Source organism: Myzus persicae, unplaced genomic scaffold, assembly GCF_001856785.1.
Source record: "Myzus persicae strain clone G006 unplaced genomic scaffold, MPER_G0061.0, whole genome shotgun sequence".
NCBI classification, from domain to species: Eukaryota; Metazoa; Arthropoda; class Insecta; order Hemiptera; family Aphididae; genus Myzus; species Myzus persicae.
This window is the reverse complement of record NW_019104393.1, coordinates 37050-63759: the sequence shown is the minus strand read 5'-3', so window position 1 is coordinate 63759 and position 26710 is coordinate 37050. Positions and strand designations below refer to the sequence as shown.

Genomic DNA, 26710 nt, shown 5'->3' with positions numbered 1-26710 from the left:
GGCGGATCAGTGGGATCAGTGGATCAGGATCAGGGGATCAGGATCAGGGATCAGTGGGATCAGTGGATCAGGTTTTTGAACTCTCCTTTTTATCCTACTTACCTAAAATGAACCAAGCTTTTGTGTTCTCAATTCACTAGATGGCGTCAAACAAAACCAATACATCATCGCTCTCAGCACTGAGTCAAATTACCGAAGGAACAAACATTATCTCTGCTTCACGCATTTCTAATAAAAGATTTTGTATTTTCATTAAAAATCAACTAATGGTCGACGAACTTGTCAATAAGCATTCAACAATTTTTATAGATAACATAAAAATACCGATACCTACGTATACTGATAATCCAGTCGAAACGAATCATTCTAATATGTATATTCCCATTTCTAGAAAACTCAACTATCAATCTTCTCCCAAATCTAAATGTCAGAATACCATCTCGCACCATTAAAGGCTGGTTTTCAACCAATCAATTCACTCACATAACGCAAACAACTATTCATCAATCTGGATGATTTGAAAAAACTCCAGTTTTCAATCACGGTCAACCTGGGCAAACCTCATCGTATTTTTACAACTAATGACACAGTTAAAATTGAAAACGAAAGGTGTAGTGTTGATACTAACTCGCCGAGTCATAAAGTCACCGACGATGTTGTTATGGATACTCGAGAAGAGAAGAAGAACGTCCAAAGGTCAGCCTCAGAATCCACCCGTTAGCTATGATCTCCTGCCCCTCCTTCGACACATCCAATCCTTGATTTAGACAATGTAACACCAACTCATAATATATCTAATACAATCACTCACACCAAGAAAAACTTTAAACTAGTAACTCTAGATCAAGATCTACCTCATCAACTAGAAGCACAAATATTAGATATCCAACTCGAGTATGCTACAGCTATCTTCCAAAATAATGACACCCCCATAGGTCTTATCTCGTTCAAGGTTATTTTAGAAACTGTCGCTAGCAAAAATCTAAACGTACACGAAATATACAGTAATATTGTATCTAGCTGTGGTTCACAAAATGTCTGACAAATTAATACCTTTACTGGCTGATAGAAATATGAAAGCTAGAATGACCGTTTAACGAACTTCTAATTCCACTCTATGCCTCAAACTGAAGACCCCCTTTCAGATTAACAAAAGTCAACCTAAACAACCAACCCAAGAATCTCCATCTCTCTTCTTTCAACATTTAACTGTGAGCACAATAATCCCATGAAACATTCACATTCTACAAACGCTCAGTCGACATCAACCGCATTGTCTATGATTTTCAATGCCAAATATTTGCTTCTAAGAAACCAATCTAAAGTGTAACCACACTGCTCACATTAACATTTACTCGGGCGTTTTTAGAAACAAAACAAGTGGCGGCGTTGTCACCTTCATGAGTAATATTCGTAAACGAAAACATCTCTACAATGCCTGACCTTGAATTAAAAGCTACATTCGTAAAATTTTTGAGACACTTATGAATATGCAATATATATATTGCTGATAGTTAACCTCTACGAAACATTATATTGCAGTCATTATAGGCAACTCCCTAAACCCTTTGTAATATTGGGTGACTTCAACAGCCAAAATATGTGGGGTTGCTCTCACACCGATGATCGGGAAAAATCAGTAGAAGAATTGCTAGACGATGAGTCTCTTTTCCTTCTCAACAATAATTAACTAATGCGACACAACATTGGCAATGGAACTTTTTCGGCGAATCTGACATATAGTAGCAACGAATACTGGCCTATATGTATCCAATCCCTTGACTATTCGACCTAAATTAATCAAAGAATTTACTGGAATCTTAAAAACCTAATCTTGGACCTTTACTATGAATTAAACGAACATGCCCTCAGCAACATTTAACTAGATAAACATCTATATGATAGTCAAGAGAAAATTGACTCAATAGTTAATAAATTCACGGACACTATGTTAGATTCAGGAAATAAATCAATTGGACTTAAGACCAACCAAAACCCTAGGGTAAAAAATGTTCCATGGTTGAATAACGACTGTCAAGGTGCCTTTAAAAACTGTATAAAGAAACTCAACCGATACAAAAAAAAATTCTGATAGCCATTGACCACATATTTCTTAAATATGCTTGATCATAACTCGTTTTACCACTAAAAATAACAAAAACAATCTTTTGGCAAAAGTTAACAGAAGAAAAATAAAAAGTTTGTTCCCCTCCACCACAGTATATCTTATACTAATAAGTAATAAATTTACCCGTATAATCTGCACAATACAATAACAGAGAATTAATCACTCAGCAATATTAATGATAATATTAGATAAGATAAAATAGACAAAATAAAAAGTAAAATTAACGTGTTTTATCGATTACTGCAAGTAAAAATAAAAAAAATTAAATGTTGTTCTTAGAGCATCATTAAGTTAAATTAACTTAAATAAAGTACATTCAATTATTCAATAGTTTAAAACGATTATCAATAACGAATGAATCAAAATTACTTACCCTTTAAAAGCGGATGCAATTTAACCGGAACGCACTGTCCTAATAAATAAATAATTTTAATTAGGTTTGAATAAACTAATTGAATAATTTTTAAAAAAAGTTGTTTTTTTCAATCTTTTAAAAATTTTATAATCATATACAAATTTTGCTTTGAGTAAATAAATATTGGTTCTAAAAAAGTTGAACATTGTTTAGTTCGATAAATTTAAAAAAATTTTTTTTAATTTAAAATTTAAACAATTTGTTTGTTAATTGTTTTTTCAAAAAAAAATTATAATTAATAAATAATCTAAACAATGTACTTACCCAATGTAATCACTAAATAAGTATAAGATAAATGTCAATTTATTAAATTATGAGACAGACGATAACAATTTAAAATTATTATTTTTGATAATCCATTGATTTAATAGCACTAATATTATTTATGAATTTTACGGCCAGTCTTCCTATAGTATTACTAAGTATGTATATTTGATGAGATTATTGTGATTAAAGAACGTTTTTATACTATTGGGAATTAGTAGTTTAAAGTGTCATTGCGTGATGTATAGAATAAAACAATTTACTCTAAAAGTCTCAAGTACGTACCAATAGTATTTTTAAGGTACAACAATTATTCATTGTTTTAACATATCATTTTGTCCAAATTTAAATTTAAAATGTATGTAAAAATTAACTGGTTTTGTATATATTTTAGGTTTGTTGGTTACAGTCTGTGCTATTTATGAAAATAAATTTTTAAATTTTTATTCCTTAACCATATAAATAGAACATTTTATACTTTTTGATCAACACAAAATCTTCTATTCTAACTTTTAATCGAAAATAGTAATATAGACATTCGATGAAAATGTCATGCAACTGTGGTAATTTTTTTTTAGAGTTACACCAAAAATCAAAATCGCAATCAATGCTCAATCTTCAGCAATGAAAATTAAAAATGTTCTAATGTTTTAACTACAAAATAGTTTTTGAATTTGTGTGACTTGCTCATAAGAAAATTGAGCATTAAATTATACATCTTTAATAATATTTTAACCTCTAATAATACAATTTATAAAAGGTAGCTCATCTTGTTAGATTATGAGTTGAACATTTTAATGGATATTCGTAGAAAACTGGAAATTTTAAATTTTAAAAAGTGTAAAAAAATTATTTATATGTTTTAATGCAAGGAAAATGCTAATATACATTTGGTGACAATTTAAAGTATCTATACGGTTATTTGTTTTCACATCAGAAATCATTAATTTAATATTGAATATTTTATGTTGTTCAAATAATTCAATCATTCAATAAAAACTAATTCCTAAAAATCTGACCCTCCGTATGTTGGTTATAAACTAAGATCACTATTTTAACTAAAGTCATAGGTTTATATAATGTGGTATATCATTTTTTTATATACTTATTTAAAAAATTAAATACACGCAGCTTCCGATTAAGATGATCGTACAAAATGAATATTACTATAAATAGATTTTATTAGTTTTCATTAAGTTTTAGTTTTAAATTGCTAAAAAAATGTACATTAGTAAGCGAAAAATATTTGAGACACATGCCTATTGTTTTTAAGTAGAAAATAATTCAGGTTATTTTTGTGTATAATAATATTATTTTAAAGTTTTATTAAAATAAGAAAATTCCAGGAGAGCTTCTTGAACATAGCGATAGAAAATGGTATCTATATAGTGACTAGTCGGTAGGTACCCTTAAAGGTTAGTTTTATTTTTCAATTTATTTATATAATGATAAATTACTTTTAAAAACTTACATATATTTAGTATTGTTGTCGTAAAAAAACTTTCATCCTCCTTAATGATTGATATGACTATAACAATATTGATAAATGTATTTACTTAATGTTTTTCGGGCGGTTGGGATTCGAATTTGCAATTCAACTGATTCCTTATTGTTCGTTTTCGTGATGGATAACTTAAAAGTTAAAAGGATTTAAACGCTAACCTCTAGCCGAGGTGGTGAGACCGAATCATAAGGGAGGCTTTCAACCATAAGTAAAATATGAAAAAAACATATTTCCGGAAAAATTAAGTTAGTAAAATATGTTTTAATATTATATTGTTTGGAAGAAATACGAAATATATTTTAATGGTAAAAAAAACCCGAATCAGAATACACGCGGCACTGAACAAGCAAAAAATTACCTTTGGAGAAAACATCGATCAAAAAATATAAGAAGGTATACATCAGAGTATACGTATACACACAGTAAAACCTCTTTAAAACGAAATCGACCTATACTAACTGATCTTATAATTATCTATAAAAGAGTTTCAGTTGTTGGAAAACTTAAATATATGGGATATAGGTTATACCGGACTGTTGTTAATTTTAGTAGTTAACAGATTTTCCTCTTAAGGGGGTCCGTTATAAGGAGTGTTTACTGTGGATACATTTTTGTCAGTATGTAGGTACACTGACACCGTCATGTCTGACGCCAATCTATTCCGTCCATACGTTTGAATGTAATCGGCAATATTTATTCAAAACTTACGGCGACATCTCACGTCCATCACACGTCACATGTAATCGAAAAGAAAGAAACATATGTTCGTCGATGATGTAATAATTACATCTTCATACAACACTGAAGTGGTCAGTAACGACGTAATTCATAATGAAGTTATTAATAACTATAAATAGGATTAAACATAAGAAAACTGGCCATGGTTGATTTGAAACTATTTTGTTCGGTAGTAAATACGTTATAATAACATAAATAACAATGAACTTCTTGTATGCCACTTGATGAGGAAACTGCAAAACAAAAACTACTCATCTATGGTTTTGGAAAGAGAAAGAAAAATAAAATTTTTGAAAATGAATACATAGGAATGTGTTAAAAGTATAACTGAACAATGTGTCTAACGGACTTGAACTAAATAAAAAAATAGTTAGAACAAGGTCATGAGGAGTTCGATAGATTGAATTCCCGTGTTCTGAGGGAAGAATTTGATACAAAACTAAAAGAAAATACCTCGGCCGAAGAAAGTGGCAGAAATTGATTAAATTAAAGTGAAAAAAAAGGATGATCATGAATAAATGCAGAAGTGGCATTTTAAATTCGTGAAGGATACATATATAATAACACATGATTCTTAACCTTTGACGTTGCAAAGAGCAAAATTATTAGCATTTCGATGAAAATGTTATCAGCATTTTATTAACCAACTGACCCATGTGTTACAAATGTTAACAAAATGTATGTAAATAAGAATGGAAAATAAAATCCAAGCCAGAAGATCAGTTTAGGCATAGGAATAGTAATTGAGAAAATAAAGTCAATGCATAAGCACATATTTAGCCTGTGTAGATACATGCAAAGCATTTGACAATGTCAACTGATGGATAAATAAAATAAAATATAAAATTTACTGATTTCATAGATTTCGTAAACTTGTGTTTATGTTTATAATAAAAACTGTTCTGTTAACACAATAGAAATGTTTTATGAATACTATATTAACTAAATAATATAAACAATACTTACATTTGTATACTATATTTTATATTCGTGAACAATAAAAATAAACGATTTAATTGTAGATATTTTTTATTAGATATTTATATAATTTTTTTGTATTTAATCATATAGGTGATAAAACAAAATAGATAAAATAGTAATACAATAAAAAAAATTATATTTATCACACTCATAAAAAACGCATTGAAGTTATTTTTACGGTTGATACCGATTTGGTTCCCGTTTTAAAAAAGTATTTTATTAACTAACCAGAAAGCTGGAGTTCTCGGATGTTTTTTTATATTAATAATATTATTATTTATTTATTTGAAATAAATGGGCATAGTAATACTAGGCTGGCAGAAATAATCCACAAACATTGGTTCAGGTAATAATAATATATTTTTCTTTTGTTGATTTATGAATTATGAATGACAATAATTTATCATCAAAAAAGCAGATTTTTGCATAGGAATCGACCAGAGAAAAATAATAAACATAGAGCATAATATTTATATATATGCAAAAACCAAGTCATTCCGTGATTTTAAATTATACATATTTAATATAGTAGTCAAAGTGGCTCAAAATAAGTTTAGGGATGCCTTTCATAATTAATATGTAGTTCTCATATATTGCTTAAACTGTTGTACAAAATAAGTGGAGGGATGCCATCCCACTGTATCCCCCACTTTGACCATTGCATGTATAATGTATATATAATTTAAAATCACGGGATGACTTGGTTTCGGTATCCTGTGACTGATGTCACTATAAAAAAATAACAAAAACATAATACATTGGTATCCGAGTGGACGTCACCATGAGACAGAAATATTATAAATTTAATGAATTATATTCATAATTAAATATAATTAGGTATGGAGACCGGCCACGATGGGAAATATTTACATAAATAACATTACCCGAAAACATTGTCAAGTGCGGCCCCAAATGCGCATCAGCAAAAACAGAGCTTACTCGCTTGCCTGTGGTCTCATAAACGGAGGAAAATATGTAATGATCTCCGTCGCTCTATCTGCCAATCCTCAACCTTTTTTTTCTGCCAAAAACAGGTGATAGGCCACGAAGGGGGATGTACGTGCGCGTGATTCATGTTTGTGTAATTATAGGCTGATACTCTCTGGGCATCAAAATAAAGGTATGGTGGTTGTATGTCCAAGGATACCTCACGGGTACAAAGTGGGGAGCGTGTGTGCGCCTCGCGTTAGCCGACAGTTGGTGTGGTCATTGATCGCAGAGAGTCCTAAGATTATATGATTAAAACGCAGATTATCATTTATGGAAAAATAAAGCCAACATCGATACAGAGAAAGAAAATTGTTTAAGCTGATGAAATAAGTGTAATGGAAAACTGACTACCTAATAGAGATAAACGTCTTTGAGCGAACAATTATTTTTATGACATGTAAAATATAATCACCTGTTACATATAAAACTCTTTCTTTTTATGATTATTTAAAAATTAAGTATATTTAATGTACAAAACCAATGAGTTCTACCAACGTGTCCTGAAGGATACCATGTAGTGGTGCTCATACTCGTAGGTAATCATATAAGTGTTCTCCTTCCATGGAAGGTGCAGGTGAGTAGCGAGATTTAAAAAATATAATTGTACTTACAAAACATAACTTCATGATATTCTCCAGCGTTTAGGTTATTGCAGTTGAAAACTGTAAAATGTGTAGTTTTATTTAACCAAAATATTAAGAAAAAGAAACCATCCTCAATTATATCCTCGCATGAAAGGTGCACGTGCATGACAAGCCCCTAAAAAGGCCAAATCGTAACAAGTATGATCTTTTGGTAATTGATGCTTAAGAAATAATAAAGTATTTTTAAAATGTAATTGTACGTCTATCTCTAGACTCAGAACTATCTTCTAATTGTTTTTCTAAGTAGGCTGTAAAACGTGCAGTTTAAAATATAAATGAATACCAAAATATTAAGAAAAAAATAATGACCTTCGTTTATTTTTTACTTTATAAAGTCATCATTGCTCTTCTTCACTTCAGTAATAAAATTAACAAATCGGCAAAGCACGATTCCGTACCTCTTACCTTTTTGGGAATACATTCCCGTTCGACTTTGATCAAGGATCAAACAATGGATTGTCAAAATATCCCCCAAAACAACACGATTAAGTACAATTTTCTGTGCAATGTTGCCAATTATTATTTATTATTTTTAATAATAAACATACATTAAAGAAAGAAATCAGTTTTTTTCTATAATATAAAAGTGTCATTGATAAGGAATCGACCAGATACAGCATGATAATCATGAACTAAGATAATATGGATTGGTAACGGTTTGGTTGGCGGATGGTAGCGGTGCGGTCAAGTTTTAATACGTGGTTATCTAAGAGGGGGTATTTATCGGATTGGGGCGATCCTTGTGTTGTTTTTTGTAGCTATCATAATATTGTATATCGTGGACCGTTGCTTTACAAAATATTTTTAAAATTTAAGGTAATTATACTTCATAGTAAATATATTTCATATTATATTATATTATATTATATTATGTTTCTCGTTTCTTATACCTACTGGGCACTGCCTACTGCCTAATAATTTGTATATATTAATATTTTGCTTGTTGTCTGTTGATAGTGTAGTGTGTATTTTTTTAAAATTTCATCTATTCTATGATATAAATGTACCTACTAATATAGTATGTATATTACAAATTCAGAGTGTATTGTGTGTACTGTATTTCCCTTTTTAAAAAACTACTATTACTAGGCAACAAATACAATGGTAATTAGAAAAATAAGGTAAAACCAGGTTGTTCATAAATCAAATATCAGTGGACTGTATTGTGTATATAACAGCACATCACAAACATAAACAAATCATAATTATGGTACAAATATTATAATACGGGGAGTAGGCGCCCATCTACTATATAAAATAAATTTAGTTTGATAATAATACTAAAGGAACGGAACCTTAATCCGTGATATTACAAATACTAACAACAAATAACAATATTTATGATAATACAAAAATGATAAGGATATCGCGTATCATGCATATGCTACGCGTTACCGTCAAGTGCCACTAACCGAAGCATAACCTCCAAATGTTGAAGTGTGTGAAAAACCTTGCAGTAACTGCTGCCGCAATCCCGCGATCCACGTGCAGCTGCTGGTTGGCCCACAATATCTTATCCGGCACCAAATTGGGAGGCCCGATGCACTCACCTTCGCACCCGCGCGCGATATAAAATAAATAAAAGAAACATAAAACTCGTGCCCGGTGCACCAGAAACCAACACGAAGCTACACACCGCCCGCGCAGGTGTAGACCATGTTATATTATTGACGGGTGCACCCAAAGACAGATCACGCGTGAAGTCGATTGACCAAATATTATATTATACGCACACGACCCGCTGTAGGCACCATATTCGCACGATACATCGACGACCGAATTCGCCCCGTGACGTGCCACCGATGGCAAAAGAACAAAGAAAAAGTACGACGACCGGTATCGGGGATCGTGACCACGCGCGCAAAAATAGCAGACTGAGCAGGAGACACAGCGCGAACGGGGCACAGATGCGACGGCGCAGGCGCGCTCGCAACCGGGTTGCATTAATTATATTTTGACAATTAGCTGGCGCACTCTGCCGTTGTCTGGTCCGAACACAGAGTTTATTACATACCTATTCAATTTTTACAACTGTGTAACTAATTCAATTCAGTTTTACCTACCAAATATTGAATATGAATATTGAATATATTGGTTACAAAATAGTATTTAACTTTTATTTTTAATCCAAAATGTTAAAATGTAAGTTTTATGGATATGTGTATTATAAAATTAATGTTTAACTAATTTTGATTTTTTTTTTTAATGAACTTCTTTTTTTTAAGGTCTCTGTTTTGGAGTGCTGTGTGCCTGTGTGTTGTCTCATCCTATTTTGGTATCGCATCCATTAATTGATTTCATAATTTCTGCCCAAGAAGAAAACGATGCCTTAGGAATACTAAAAAAGCTGCATTCCCCATCAAAACGTTTGCAACTAATTATACAACACTTTCTGGACATTTTTAAAAATGAATACCTTATACTTAAGAGGTAAGTGTATACTAATAAGAAAAAAATATAAGTCTTTCAAAATGTGTTTTATTATAATTTCATGACAAGTTTAATACAGTTTTTAACAAGTTATTTGCAATATTCTACATGTTCAGTTATGTTATTTGAAACTTATGTCATATTTTTGTTTTATTATTGTTTTTGTCCAACAGATGTCGCTTCAGCTTCACAATTTCTCCCACCACTAAAAGTCCGTATTAAAACCTGACCGCATATTTTATCGTTTATTTGCCAGTCCATATTATCTTAGTTCATGATGATAATGCACCACCGATTAATCTTACCCAAATAGGTAATATAAATTTTTTTAATGTTTACCCACACAATAATGAATCTTTTATTATGTACATTAAGATAAACCCTATACACAATACACATACACAGATAAGTGGCATAATCCGATATTTCTGTATATTAAATAATGCCTACCAGTGGTTATCCATTTTCTAAAGTAATAAACGTAAGTTCGTTTTTCGTATTGACTATTTCAAAATTTGATATCTGTAACGTATTCACCAAAATGTATATGTTACGGTGAATAATGTAAAAGTTGTAAATGTCGCCATTCTCCGGTAAACGATGTAATTCACCTAAAAATTGGTAAATGTTGACATTCCCCAGTTATTGCCGTCAATCTCAGTTTAGTTGGAAAATGTCGAGAATGATGTTCAATACATTTTATGTCGGTGTGAACGATCATTGATATATATGTAGGTACGCGAATAAGCTTCATTAGATAAAAATATCATGACGGAAGTAGATAAGAACAATTTTCAAAGCTCGAAGTGGGTACAACTGTTCGTGTCCCAATATCAGATGTTGGTAAATCTCGAGATTCTCTACGTAATTTACTTGCTGTTATTATTTTATGTGAAGATGACATGTATAAATTATGTAAGCCAATTTCAATTTGATACATTTATTTAATTTCAAATAAATAAATACCCGAATGTTTGAACCAGATACTGAATACGGCGCGTTGAAACACAAATATACACTAGTTCAAATTCCCCTGTGTAAAGAAAAATTCCTATAACTAGATGAAGCTATGAAAAAAATTAAAAATAGGGAATAAATGACATTACGAGAAGCCGCAGGGTAAGGAATAGCTTGTCATCAAGGCTTCAATTCATGCAACCGCAAAACTGGTTGTGGCACTAAAAAATGTGCTTGCAATGCTGCAGAAATGTAGTGCAAAATGTCATGGTAACCAAAACTGTACAAAGAATTGATTTATAATATCCACCTATTTTATTCATTCCAACGATAAATCATTATTAAATGGTACTTACATATTATGGTAAAATAATTAGTGTATTATTTGAGATTTATCATCATTTACCGCCAGCTCTGGTAAATTACATCAATGGCCGGTGAAAGATGACCATTTGAGTTTAAAATGTGTTTTTTTACATCATTTACCTACATACTTGAATTATTTTGGTAAATTACGTCATTGAACAGGGAATTCACCAATTTTCGTCTTTCACCGTAACATATACTCAAAATTATATGGTTACGACTGGTGACTAGGTAAAATGTTTAATGTTTAATGTACAAGATATAATATCACAATTTATTGTAAAGAATTAAAATATTATAACTCATGACACAACAAAACATTATCTGGTACATAACGATTGTGTATTTGTGTCACTGTTCTATTATTGTATGTTGTATACATGTTACACTAATATTTACTTAAGGGGATTCGATACCGTCATTTTCTGTTTTTGTCTAACACACGCGTGACATAGTAATTTAGACGTATTTTTTGCCAAACATACTAATTGATCTAATGAAGCGATAATAAATCTGAAAACAGATTTGAATTTTTCGTCAAGTCTACTTGAAATCGACTTTCCCACATTTATGATTTTTTGATTTTAACTTCTCCGAAATTGAAATACAAAAATTTTTAAATGCTCTTTTTTAATATGACATTTTTAGGAATTTGGGGGATAATATCAAAAATGTGGGAAAGTCTATTTCAAGTAGACTTGACGACAAATTCAAATCTGTTTTCAGATTTATTATCGCTTCATTAGATCAATTAGTATGTTTGGCAAAAAATACGTCTAAATTACTATGTCACGCGTGTGTTAGACAAAAACAGAAAATGACGGTATCGAATCCCCTTAAATGTTAGACAAGTAATAAATATAGTGTATATTAAATACACTCAAAACAAAACACAATATTTACATTTTAATATTTTTTTATTTAGTCATAATGTGTTTTTAAAAATTGCATATCCAACTTTTGTCAACTTAGAGATATTTATTGACGTATACAATGGAAAACACTAATTCTAATTCAAACTAATTCAAATAGTCTACCTAAGTAACTTTATGAAATCTGACAACATTGCATTAAAATCTTATTTACAAAAAGTACGGAATCGTGTGCCTTAAAATGTAAACAATCACGTTCACTGATAAAGAAGTTCCGGAATCGTATTCTACCCTATACAAACAACACTTATACCGCATTAAAAAAAAATACTTACACAGTGTTTGTAAAGAATTGTCATTTTCACTTTGCCTAACCGTGGAAGCTGAATAATGAAAAAAAAAGTGATTTCGTTTTTAATTCACAATGCTTTCTATTATCGCACAAACATGGCCTAATACCGTACAAAATGCACAATCAAATACCGCATCCAAAAATGATATGATACATCACAGATTTATAACAATATAAAACCTAACTTTGCATACAAATATGGTAGTAGTAAAAGTAATTGAAAATAACATTTCTATATTCCATATAGTAGATGTATAAAAGTTTGTATATAAGTCATAGTATAAATGTTGCGTCCCCACTGCGTATGGTGCCGCGTCGGGCCCAGTAATATAGTTTCATGAGATAAGATATCGTCGCTCACATGACCTACGGTATTGTTTTTTTTTTTTGTATGCGACAGTCGTTGTCCGTCGATTGTCTGTGCAATGTCGCGTACGGCAATAAAATGTATATATATGTATAAATATAATTATAAAGTATTGAAAATTTTTAAATTACAATAAATCGTAACAATCTATAAAATCTGATTTTCATATCTAAATACAGTTCACTAACGCATCTCATATAACTGTGGTCTTCATGGCTATACAGTATATAAATTTTGTTTTACGTCCTGTTTTTTTGTACCTCTGTCCCATTATTTCCCGAAGAATCATTGGGACAACTACAATGTCCCGTTTTCAGTAGTTAAACCAAAAATTAACGAAAAAAAAAAATCGTGTGCCAGCTGGAACTGAGTACCAGAAATTAGTGGGCTAAGTCAAAACAAGATGACTATAGCACTAAAGCCTGCCATCGAAAGAGTTTTGCCGTTATATTAACCACTCAGGGATTATTTCTTCGGGATGAAAAGGTGATCAATAGTTTTAAAGAATTCCTTCTAGTGTCTAAATTCTAAGTTATGGTTTTTATTTATCATGTGATCGACTAAAGTTGTGTACGATGATGGAATTCCCAGTATTTTAAAATCTGTTTGCAGTTTTGTCCTATTGTTATATTGGAGCATAGTACGTAGTTTTATTAGAGTAGTATGATATGTATACTGGCGTATGTGACTACGGGAATGGACGCTCGAGCTGGAATCTGCTTATCCAGCAATTCCTACCCTGGTCGTTGCACAGAGGGCTCCTTGGTCACGGCCGCCCAGTTAGTCGTAGAGTTATACACACTCAGGCAGAACCTCATTTGTTATACAGAAAATCTATGTAATAAGTCTAGAGTAATTAAGCATTTAGGATACAGTACATTGTAGTTTTCGTAATAATAAACACATCTTTTAGTAATTTAATAAGCGCCTTTGCGTATATTCTTTCAAAATACGTCCTTGCTATCTTCACTAAGAATAACAACGTGCCGGTACACATCATTTGATGGCAGCGGAAGTCAACAATTTTATTGCGAAATAAATTGTTGAAGAACCTACCTGTACTACCGATTTTCTTTACGGATAGAGCAATGGGCATTCGGCAAAGCATCAAGTAATTACAATAAGAAACTCCAGAGCATCTTAGAATCAAAACGAAGAATTTACAGAGCATCAAGATTTTCAAGTCCGTATATTCGTATATTATACAATACGACGAACGAGCGTCGCGTACAAAATCAAAAAATCTAGAACGTCAGCACCAACAACGACAACGCCGCCGCCGCCGCCGTCGCAGAAGCCGAGAGCAGTCTAACTACGAACGTAACCGACGACCGTCGTGTCTACACGACACACCAGCTACACCGAACGTGTGCGGAGTGCCAAGGCCGCGAGCTCCACCACCACCGTGATACATCGAAGAAGACGCCGCCGCCGCCGCAATAACCATATCACAGCTGTTGTCACCGCGTATCAATCATAACAACCGAAAACCATAACAGCAATATTTTACTATATATAGCCGCCTCATTCTTGTGAGTTACCCAATCATTCGTTTAAATCGCAACGCATAAGCTCAAGCTGATTTACTCAGTTGTGAAATAATATAAAATCAATAATAGTACGGTTTAAGGGAAGGGAAAATAAAATAAAATAAATATATTAAGGCAACTGTGAATAATTTTGTACTATTATAATTTTATATTATTTATACTATAATTTTGCAGTACACTTTTATTTTTTTTTATTATTTATTTGCTTTTTTTTTACTGTTGTGTGTATGGAATCGGAAAGGTAATTGTGGAGAACCATTTATTTAATTGCTTTTGGTATGGTATGATTATTCATTCGGGCTAATTATTTGTAATCATTAGTAGTCTATGTCAGATACGGACCAAAACGAAACTATTAGTTCTGAAAATCTTATAGATCTTGAAAGTAGTGTTAGTGTCCTTTCTAGTGGAGAACTATACGAACCCTCTGACAAATTTGACTCGGACGATAGTAGGTACAACAATAATTTATCTCAGGCAGGATATATTCTAGATAGAACGAACAATTCTATAGGTAACACTGACTCGGTTCTCGAAGACGCAAGAAATTTACTTAACTTAATTCGCAAACAAAATCAAGCAGTAGAAGAAAAAATAATGTCGACGTTTATGATCACACACCAAGCTTTAAACTTGATCCCTATGTTCAATGGAGAAAATGCTGATGATAGTTTTGCATTTCATAATGCGTGCGAATATGCGTTACAAAGCATCGACCCAGCGGAGAAAGAAAATCTAATCAGGGGCATAACAACTCGATTAATAGGCAAGGCCATACGCCTATTTAGACATAAAAAACCTACCACCTACAAAGAACTAAAGGAAATTTTACACCTCACCGTTAATAAGAAACAGACGTTAACACATTTACATTCGAAATTATCAACGTTCAAAATAGTCGTGGGGGAGACTATTCAACAGTATAGTGACAGGACTGAGCAATTATATTACAATATTATAGAAGCATCAATAGCGACAAATGAAATTTCTAATACGGAAGACTTACCTAAGATAACGGAAAGGCAAATTTTATCAGCATATACCGAAGGATTAACACACTACGATACAAAGATTTTAGTAAAAGCTAGTAGACCGAATAAATTATCGGAGGCCATCCAAATTGCTTTGGAAGAAGAAACTTTACGCATAAACCAAAAAGAAATTTGCAAAAACATTAACGATTATAAAAACAATAGGTCAGATTTTAAGTCAGGTAATAGTTGCGCGAGTAAGGCAAATTCGGTACAAAAATCGAACAGTAGACCACCTGGCGCTTGTTTTCGCTGTGGACGTACAAACCACCAGGCAAGACAATGCCATACTTCAGAAGCCGATCAAGCCCGTTACAGAGAGTCGCAGAATAAGAATAAAACGGAAACAAAAGCTATCAGAATAGTTACGTGCAACTATTGTAAAAAGCCGAACCACACTATAAGTGAATGTCGCAAACGGAAATATGTTAATGAACTCAAGGCACAGGAGCAACATGGCACATCGTCGGGAAACGAGCAAACACCGGGCCCAAGTGGCGCCCGCCCGGTGGGGGATATCAAAACAACCACTCTGAACCTGCAAGGGCTTTCTATTTCGTGGCAGAATTAATTAATAAACATGTTACGCTAAACATTCCACAGTGCATAGTAGAAAATGTTAAATTACTTATAGTTACAGGTAGTGATTTGAATATGATAAAATTATCCACTCTAAGAAATGAAGTAATGGTTGATGAAACTCAAAGCTATCAGTTAAAAGGAATTAATGAATATTTAGTACGCACTTTAGGTTCTGTGATCCTCAATTTAAATCTAGGAACTGAAACTCTTACAACCAAATTCCAGGTAGTTCATGATAATTTTCCAATTCCTCATGAAGGAATTTTGGGAAATCCATTTCTCACCGAAAATCGTGTTGCAATAGATTACTATTCGTCAAAGATCTTTCAACTCAATACCGATCCTCTTACACTTTTGCCTCGTTCAGAAACTATTTTTACAATTGCTAGCTCAAGACCGGAAGGAACAGTTTTAGTAGTTCATTCACAAAGTCTACAAAAGGAAAACGTTTGTCTTGGGAATGTGGTTAACATAGTTAAACAAGGAAAAATCTTAGCTACTGCCATCAATACTTCAGAAAAGCTTATCACAATACCACCTTTGAAAATCGAAGAAATCGAGTTTGAGGAATCCCGCGAAATCTCAATGCTGATTGCAGCAAATACAAACGAAATAACTGATGATAGGCATCGCATTGATTACATTCGGGAGGCTATAACATTTTAAAAATTAAATGCGGAAGAATCAGATAGTCTCTGGAAGGTGATTGGCGAATATCCGGATATTTTCCACCTAGAGGGAGATTCATTTTCCTCTACCGATGCAATACAGCACGAAATCCATCTAAAAGAAGGCGCGAAACCTGTTAATGTTCGACCGTATAGACTGCCTTAAGCTCACCGTCAAGAGATTGTAAGACAAATGGGAGAATTGGAAAACCACAATATTATACAGCCATCCGAGTCCCCGTGGAATGTACCACTGATCGTGGTCCCAAAGAAACCAGATGCCCAGGGAAACCCAAAATATCGAGTATGTGTAGATTTCGGACGCCTTAATGAACTGACTATTGGAGACGCATACCCTATACCTAAGATAGATGAAATTTTGGACCAATTAGGCCGGTCCAGATACTACTCTACGTTGGATTTAGTCAGTGGATACCACCATGTATCAATTAGGGCAGAAGATCGTTAAAAGACAGCTTTTTCTACTGACAAAGGCCACTATGAGTTTCGGAGAATGCCATTTGGGTTAAGCGGAGCTCCCAGTATATTCCAACGCTTAATGAACAAAGCTCTAACGGGAATTAACGGTATCAAGGCTTTCGTATACTTGGATGATATAATTTTTTACGCTTCGGACTTAAAGGACCATAAATCCAAACTGAGAGATGTATTTGCAAGGCTTAGAAAATTTAATCTCCTTTTACAACCGTCAAAGTGTCAATTCCTACGAACAGAGGTCATATATTTGGGACATCTCATTACTGATCCGGGAAAAATCGAATGTGTACGAAATCATCCAGTTCCCAGAAATACAACAGAAATTAAACAATTCTTGGGTTTATCGGGCTATTATAGAAGATTTATCGAAGGGTACAGCAGAACGGCGAAACCACTCACTGCTCTTTTAAACAAGGACGTACCATTTGAATGGTCGACAGAATGTCAAAGAGCTTTTGAGACACTCAAGCAGAAACTTGTGGAAGCACCAGTATTACAATATCCTGATTTTGAAAAACCGTTTATCTTAATTACGGATGCTAGCCAGTTCGCAATTGGAAGCATTTTGTCACAGGGTACACCAGGACAGGATCGACCCATTGCATATGCGTCTAGAACTCTTAATAAAGCAGAACAAGCATATAGTACAACCGAAAAGGAGTTGTTGAGCATAGTCTGGGCAGTATAGAATTTTAGACCTTACCTACTCGGTAGACAATTCAAAATTTACACGGACCACAAGCCATTAACTTGGCTATTCAATGTAAAGATCCTAGTTCGAGATTACTACGTTGGAGATTAAAGTTAGCCGAATACCAATATGAAGTGATTTACAAAACCAGAAAGTCCAATACCAACGCTGACGCACTGAGTCGAATAATAGAAGTAAAAGTCGTCCATACTAGATCTCAACGACAATCGGCAGGATCATTTATGGATTTGAAACTCTTCCATGAGTATATCTCGGATAACGAATGTCAAAATTATCGTAACGCGCTAGTCCAAGAGTTAACTGGAGATCTCTTCACCGTTTCAGAAGAATTCCATTTACTACACTGCGTATCTGCTTATCTAAAGCTGAATCAAGGTATCGCCCAGGAATTTAGAAGAAAATTCGGACACTTACAACACTTAAAGCTTCAACGTCCAAAGAAAACCGAAGTAGCATATTTTCAACTGGGATCGCGATACATCATCAACCTCGTAACGAAGGAAAAATTTTGGCAGAAGCCAACTTTAGAGGGCATGTACAATTCTTTACGGAATCTCCGACTTTTTTGTCAAGAATTTGAAATTCGGAATTTGGCCATGCCTAAAATCGGTAGCGGATCAGACCAATTAGATTGGCCTTCGGTACTCCGTATGATCAGATACATATTTCAAGACTAGGAAATTAATATACAAATATTCTCCAAACAAAGCGTTAAATAAGTGAGCATCATATGGCAGTACTCGGAGGACACCGCGGAGTCAATCAGACAATCAAGCGGATTCAAAAACAATTTGATTGGGAAGGATTAAGTCAAGATGTCACTGATTTCATTAACAAATGTTCGTCCTGTCATATAAACAAGACATCATCCCGTAATATCAAGCAGCCGATGGTAATCAGTACCACTGCGTCTGAACCTTTTGAAAGGGTATTCATCGACGTAGTTGATTCACTGACTCAAACGTATCAAGGAAATGTATACATTCTTACCCTACAATGTGATCTGACCAAATTTTCAGTGGAAACACTCATGGCTAACAAAGAAGCTAATACTGTAGCGTTCCATTTCGTCACCTCATTTGTGTGCATTCACGGCATGCCACAGAATCTTATAAGCGATCAAGGAACAGAGTTTCTTAATAAAATCTTCTACGAAACATGTAAGCTAATAGGAGTGAAACGGATTAATACATCGCCGTACCATACACAAGCGAATGGTGCACTAGAAAGGAGCCATCGCACGTTATGCGAATACTTGAGACACTATGTAGATTCAGACCAGCGGAATTCGGACACCTACATACCATACGCCATGTTCACATACAACTCATCGGAACATCAATCCACAGGCAAACAACTTTACGCATTCCTTTATGAGAGAACCTTACAAGTACCAACATCTCTGACAAAACCTCCAGAACCTCAGTACAACTACTATGATTATCAGGAAGAACTCAAACAGAGGCTACGAGAAGCCCATCTAATTGCTCTAGAATGTCTAATGAGGAACAAAATTAAAACTAAGGTTAGTTATGACCGAACTGCAAACCCAATAACGATCCATGTCAACGATAGAGTGCTTATTCAGGACAAAACCAGAAAGGGTTAAGTTAAGCCCTAAATGGTTAGGTCCATACGGCGTACTAGAAATCAACGAAAATGAGAATGTGACGATACAGAAAGGGAAACGAAAAACTACAGTTCATAAGAATCTAGTGAAAATATTTAATGAATAGACATGGGGATTACCCAATTTGTAAATATCAGGGCTTGCATTTGAAAAATAAATTTTGTTTTACGTTATTTACAATCAAAACGTTATACAAATTTTGAGTTTATCGTTATTCAAAATTAAAACGCTATTCAGAATTAAAACGTTATACAATTTTTGCGTTTATCGTTATTCATAATTAAAACGTTATACAATTTTTGCGTTTATCGTTATTTAAAATTTAAAAGTATTTAGAGACCTGTTTTGAAAGTACACAGGCCGCAATTTAAAAGTATACGACTACGACCTTTTTTTGGGGACATAATTTCCCTATTCTGAGTTTTAAGTAGGTATTGTTTAATTTTATTTATTTAATTAAATGGGTTAAACTAATATAAAGAAAACGTATGCACGTTAAAACTATAAGTATATTAGTATAAAATATAAATATTAAACATTTGACAACAATTAGACAAACACTGACGAGTGAATAAATCTGAGCAAACTGAACACCGAACACAATAGTTGAATAACTTGAGTGGTATAAATTTCGACCGTAGTACAGATAGTACAGTACAATATTATCAGAGCATCACTATTATTAGCTATTGGTAATTAAATTATTCTATTAATAACTTCTTATTAAGTTTTAAAATAATATCTAATACGGGATCTCCCGGATAGGCCGGATACGGAATAAAATTAATTCTTGGATTGAATAAATAATTGAATACTACTAAGTATTATTAAATAATTGGGAATTAATTATTTCGTTTAATGGAATACAATATATACCGTTTTGCGTTATGTTTTGTTTAATGATACATCATATATTTTGTTAAACGTTACGTTTTGTTTTGTGTTATTTATTTATTTACGTTTATCGTTTTCCTTTATAATTACGTTTACAAATTTCAATCGTTTTTTATCAAATATAACGTTATAATCATAACGTTATTATAACGTTTGCTAGCCCTGGTAAATATATTTATATTTCTTTTTTTTAATGACTAATCTTGGGTTATTTTTAATATGCACTTTCTTCTTAACGACACCCAAATTCATTAACATTGGAGAAGTTTTTGAATACATCTGAAACTATTTTGTAACATAAACGAAATATTACAGGCTAGTTACGACCGTCCCATTGGATGTACAAGCAGAAAGAATTATACAACTTCCAGAACGTCTAATTAGCTTGAATACTTTCCCAAATCATACGGCATGTACTATGAATTCCGGGAACACGTTAAACTTACGCACACGGAATGGAATCTCATTACTTTCGTGGATTTGTCCTATTATAATTCAAAATTTCAGTCGTTAATATCAACTTATAAAGCCACGGCAGAAGTTTGTACACATTATTGTTATTTTGATTTATATTTTTTTGGAAACAAATCTGTTTTGATTTATTATTAATTAATATTAATTACGAGTAATACGGGCCCGCATAATATTATTGTCATTATTATTATCATTATATCTACGCTGTTCTGTGGTTAATATATGTCTGGCACACGGTGTCCGTTTATTCTTATATAATTATATTGTATACTAAGATTTTACACCGTGGGTGACCTTCCTTCCATCTATTACAGTATTACGCAAGTCGTTGTTGCTAACCGCGATACTCGAAGTAGGAGCGGAATAAACAGTTTAAAAAAATTGATTATACTCCCTCTACAGTACCTTAAAAATCCTTTTTTTAAATGACAAGTAATATTTCTATTTAAATGACCTATGTCGGAACATGACAAGAAGATGAGTTTTTAATTGTTTTGACTAATTAATATTTATATTTGTATTATAATTATTGTATAACACTGACAGGAAATGCATTTTTTCAATTATTCAATGATTACTATCTATTTTGACAGATTTTTATTTGTTTTTGTATAAATATTTTTTGAATATCACTGACAAAATAATTACTAATTGTGGCTATTCATTTCCTTCTTTATCGGACAAAATTGGAACATAAAATATAGTTTGGACCCTATCCGACTTGTAACACTTTAAAGGTATAAAAGGATGAATCGGGCGGTGTGTTTAATGCTTATCTACAATACAATATAACGCAATTGGAACACTGAAACGGTAGGAAAAAGTTCTTTACATGTGTCTGGGACGCTCTCGAAGGTCTCCGATAGGCGCGGCTGACCGCTTGTGAAAACGTTGATTAATAAATTAAACTAAAATAAGGTAGTATTAAAAGAACAAATCGGTCAATAGGAGAGCTAAATTGATTGGAAACTGAAGGTTCTTTATCATTTTTCTGAAACTACCTCATATACTCAATTAAGAAAATAAGTTTTTATAGGTAATTGTTGATTATTAACTACACATCAGTGCATCACTGATATTTATCGCTTGTGCCAAATTCTTAAGAATTTTTCGTATTAATTGACACAATTGTATATATAATAATTAATCATAAATGGTTCTACTATATTGAGGTAATGTCGAGTCATCAGTAAATGCAGAAGTTTATAAAAACTATTATAGAACCCTATTTTTTTAATTACATTTTAAAATTATAAGCTAATTATTATGTTTAAGACAGTGTGGTTTCTCAGCTGTCTATTATGAAAATATTATCACACAACAGACGATATGAATCAATAGGTCATGCTGTCCGGACGATCTGGCGTCTAGAGATCGCAGTTAGAAAAGTAACATTTGTTAATTAAATATTTATCACAGATCGTTGGGCACCCATACCACGAGATAACTATTACCATAATATCCTAAATCGTTGTTATATGTCTATGTATTATCATAGCACAACCAGAAAGTACCAACGCTTAGTTACCTTCTTCTCTTTGTAACTATTTTGCTTAAGTTCTCTGTCATTTGTTAATGTAAACGATTTCATCCCCATCATAATAAAATGAAAATCATATAATTTTAAGTTAGCTATAAGTCCGACCACCAAATTCTGACTTGTCTATAATCCTTAGCATGCTTAACTGCGTACGCCACAAAAAAAAAAGGGGTGTCCGGTAAAATAGAAAAGTTAACAAACCAACTTACAACGATTATGAAACTATATAAACAAGCAGTGTCAAAAGCTATCCATGATAACTAGCTCCAAAAAAGAGCTCGCGATCCTCTCGTATAAAAGTACGTAAATAAAAATGTGTATTGTAACCGAATTGAACGTAATATGTACTTGTTTCAAAGGTACATAAACAATTAAATAACTAACTATTAAATTACTAACGTGTCTAATGATTTTTGCACTCAGCTAATGTACGTTGCATACACATTCCATATAGAAAACAGACGGTTGGCATTCTCACTCCGAAAAGTCGCAGGCGGGCACGTTTGACGTCGGAAGACAAACATAAGAGATACCTACCTCCTGCCAACTGTGCCGGCCGTTCCTGTGTCCTATGCAGAGCACGAGTCTGACTGGTGATGCAAAACCGGTTGCAATAACGTATAGGTACAAACTTGCCCAATCGAATCAATTCTTGAAGACTGCTTGTACTCTACAGAAACGATGAACGATGCTGGTGACCTATGCAATGATCTTGAAGGCACCGATGAGCTAAGGTAGCACATAATTACAGAACTACTGATACGAAGTTTATAATGTAACCAATCAATGGGAAGGCTTGCATAAACCGAATAAAGAGATAAACCGACAACTGACAAGGAATGATGGCGCATCATCCCACCGACGAGCAATCAGAAAGATAACAACCTGGGGACTGTTGAGTAGCAACCAATACCGATAACACCGGACAGAACCGAGCAGCGTTCATATATATCTCGGGATTTCGATTAACGACTTCGTGATATCTCGCGAGGCACACCCAATCACAGACGATTATGGCCCTCACATGCGCTGCTCATCGATGCAATGGACGAAACCATGCCTTTAAATATGAGTGCAAATCATTAAATCAATCAGGTCACTCAAAGTTCAACAAGTACGCACGTCCAACACCTACAACCAACGGGAATCAGTAATGGACACAACCAATCAGTTACAGTCCACTCATAGCTCAAATGTCTCGTTGGGACATGATATAAAATCATAAGATATTGACCTTGGATACAATCGGACTATCAATGCTTTTTGGTGAAAGACAAGATGGTAAAAATAGTTCTATCCATGAAAAATCATAGATAAGAACATTGGCTGACTCAAATGGGGTTCAAACGCATTACACGTTCCATTTATTCAGTTCAGAGTTTGCAGAGCTATTTTTTTTAAATATAGAAAATGTCTGTCAAATTAAGTATATAATTATCAATAACAATAATAATGACGATTATAAAAAATTAACAAAACTGTATTGCTCATAGACAATGGTAACTAGAAATTCAGATAACAAGTCCACTTAAAAAAGCAATATAGTACAGCGATCGCTACGTATGCAATTAATATTTATTCTTATATATATTTCATTGAATTACATAGACATTTCAATAACAGAGGATTTTACTTACGGTAGAAGATCTTTTCTGTTGGATATGCATGAACTTCATAATTTGCATATATGTACTTGAATTCATCATGAAGCTCTTCTGCAAAAAACGATTTAAAAAAAATTGAATTTAAGTCGAGTACAGACTAGGCATAGGTACGTTACTAATCGATCATAAACTTATGATTTGTCAGTCAGTACAGTTACAAAGAGGGACCCTAATTTTAAACCTGGACACCTCCCTAAGACATGTACTACTGAAAAGAATACTTGAACTGTGGTGGATGAAATTTCTACTTATTTAATAAAAATATTTCCGAACAATCTAAATTTTTTAAAGAATACACTGAGGCTAGTTGATTATAAACCATGTTTTTTTTAGCTTCTTTTTATTATAGTTTTAAAATAAATGCTAAAAAGTAATAAGTTAAAAATATTTCGTTGTTTGTATTGTATTGACAACTAGTATAGGAAAATAGAAACGATAGTTGGCTGTTATATTTTCATTAGGTAGAATACGCACTGGGTAATAAGTACCAATTAAGTGGTAACAAACTTTCTATAAAACATTGGTTTCCTTCTATTTTGTATTTCTCTACGGCGTACCTAATTTTATTAATATTAAGAGCTTGTGTTAATTATTCAGTTTCCCATTTAACACCCGGACTTTTAATCTCATTGGACAACATTGCGTACATTTCACATGACTGATAACTATAAAATAAAACTAAGGTAATCGTATTAAGAACAAATAAAATATAAATATGTTTGTTCTACCATCCGAAGAGATTTCCATTTCAGTATTTAGATAAGTTTGTACTGCTTCATCTTTCAATTTTCTGTTTGAATCTCTATTGTCCATTTCCACTGGATCTTCGTACTTTTTTACTGCATCATATGCTTCTTTCGTTACTTTGGAATAGTTCGCAAGCAGCTTATCTGTCATTCAATCATCGGGGCCAGACAAAGGTCATGAAAAAAAGTTATACATATTACTATTTTCAATATTAATTAATTTTTTATTTAAATAATATACCCTACATATCATGGACTAATAAGACTCTAAAGTTATATTATGAGAAATTATTATTTTTGTGGAAAGACGAGGTGCATAGCAATGTAGCAGAAAACTTTGAACTCTTATAACCATTCCTTTAAAAGTTCTTTGTGCTGGCTCTGATATTCTAGAGAATGACCGCCAGCCCTTTACCAAATATTTATTACTTCCCCTAATTGCCAGTTAAAATTTAAACTTATTCCATATTAAACGCATTATATATTGTAAAATAAAACTGGGAAAGCTACTCAGTTGTATAACAGGGGTCTGGAGTAGTAGGTTAGCTATAAGTTATAACATCTAAGTAGAAGATGATTAATCTCAGGTGATGAGAGATTACAAAGTATATAGTATACTGTAACAACTAAAACGTTGCTACGGTACATCAAAATAGGTTAATGTATGTTCATTTATTTCGTTTATTTTATAACTTGTGAAATATGCATAATTTCATGACAAATCTTGTAACTTTTTTAAACACTGAATAAGAAATGAACAAACAAAAATTATTAATTGTTAAAAATCAAGTACATTTATACATGTGATATATAATTATGTTTACCTAGAAAAAAAAATAATAAGAAGGGTCAATTTTACTCGCATTATAGACGAAATATAATAATTCATTACCAACATCCAAAATATAATTTACCGTAATTATTTTCTTGTTTTTTAATTATCTTATTCGATGTTTTGTATTGATGATCTAAGAATTCGAATTCGAAACATAATTTATAATTAATAATGTTACTTACAAATTAGTTTATTAAACCTACATGTGTAAACTTTATGGCCATACAAACACTTTTGGGTTTTAAAATTTATTCACTTCACACAATCACACTTAGAATAATAGTATGTACTAATTATATTATAATACATTTTTTTGATTCACTATATCAGTTAGATGTGTCGTAAACTCTTGTATTGGTCGTTAGCTGATTATTTAGGATTACTTATAAATAAAATATCGTATCAGTACGTGTTCGACTTCCGTTAGTATAACACATGTGTTCTCTCCGCGATTATGCGTTTTATAGCTCTCGATGGCATTGTGGTATCTAACTACACCAGCGTCTGATTAAAGGTAATATGAATCAATATTATTGTCTATAATATCAGGCGTCTTCCATCACTAACGAAATGAGCGGAAAGCATAGGACGGGCACGCCGCCCCTAAGCAAACCTCTCACAAAAAATAACATCCCTAAAACTAATGAAACAACGAGTTTGTCTAGTACAACCAATGTCAACAACAAATAACCCGTACTGAATAAAAATAACCACAGCAGCAACCCACGTACACCTTATATCTTTCCCACCAACCAACACACACCTGTTACATATAATTCGGCCGTCGTCAAGGCAGCAGATAAGCAGCTAATCACCGCCGTTTCCAGCGTTAATGACATACCCGATACTCAGCGCAATAGCACCATTAGCTTTGCCTC

At 32.8% G+C, this 26710-nt stretch overlaps 1 protein-coding gene across 8 annotated transcripts in view; it reads right to left on the bottom strand.

Annotated features, from left to right (window-relative positions):
- Nucleotides 1-35: 35 nt before the first annotated feature.
- Nucleotides 36-26710, bottom strand: part of LOC111041831 — a 39170-nt gene continuing 12495 nt past the window's right edge. For 2 of the 8 annotated variants that reach the window (XM_022326273.1, XM_022326269.1), the window contains 9 exons: nt 25912-25965; nt 24980-25141; nt 24225-24302; nt 12625-12672; nt 7632-7682; nt 6016-6024; nt 4279-4335; nt 2808-2819; nt 37-2540 (listed from right to left, as the gene is read on the bottom strand). In XM_022326273.1, coding sequence (XP_022181965.1) covers nt 2494-2540; nt 2808-2819; nt 4279-4335; nt 6016-6024; nt 7632-7682; nt 12625-12672; nt 24225-24302; nt 24980-25141; nt 25912-25965 — 518 coding nt within the window. In that variant the 3' untranslated portion in view covers nt 37-2493. Of the gene's footprint in view, nt 2541-2807; nt 2820-4278; nt 5952-6015; nt 6025-7631; nt 7683-12624; nt 12673-24224; nt 24303-24979; nt 25142-25911; nt 25966-26710 lie in introns of all 8 variants that reach the window. The other 6 variants (XM_022326266.1, XM_022326267.1, XM_022326268.1 and 3 more) reach the window with 5 other exon arrangements.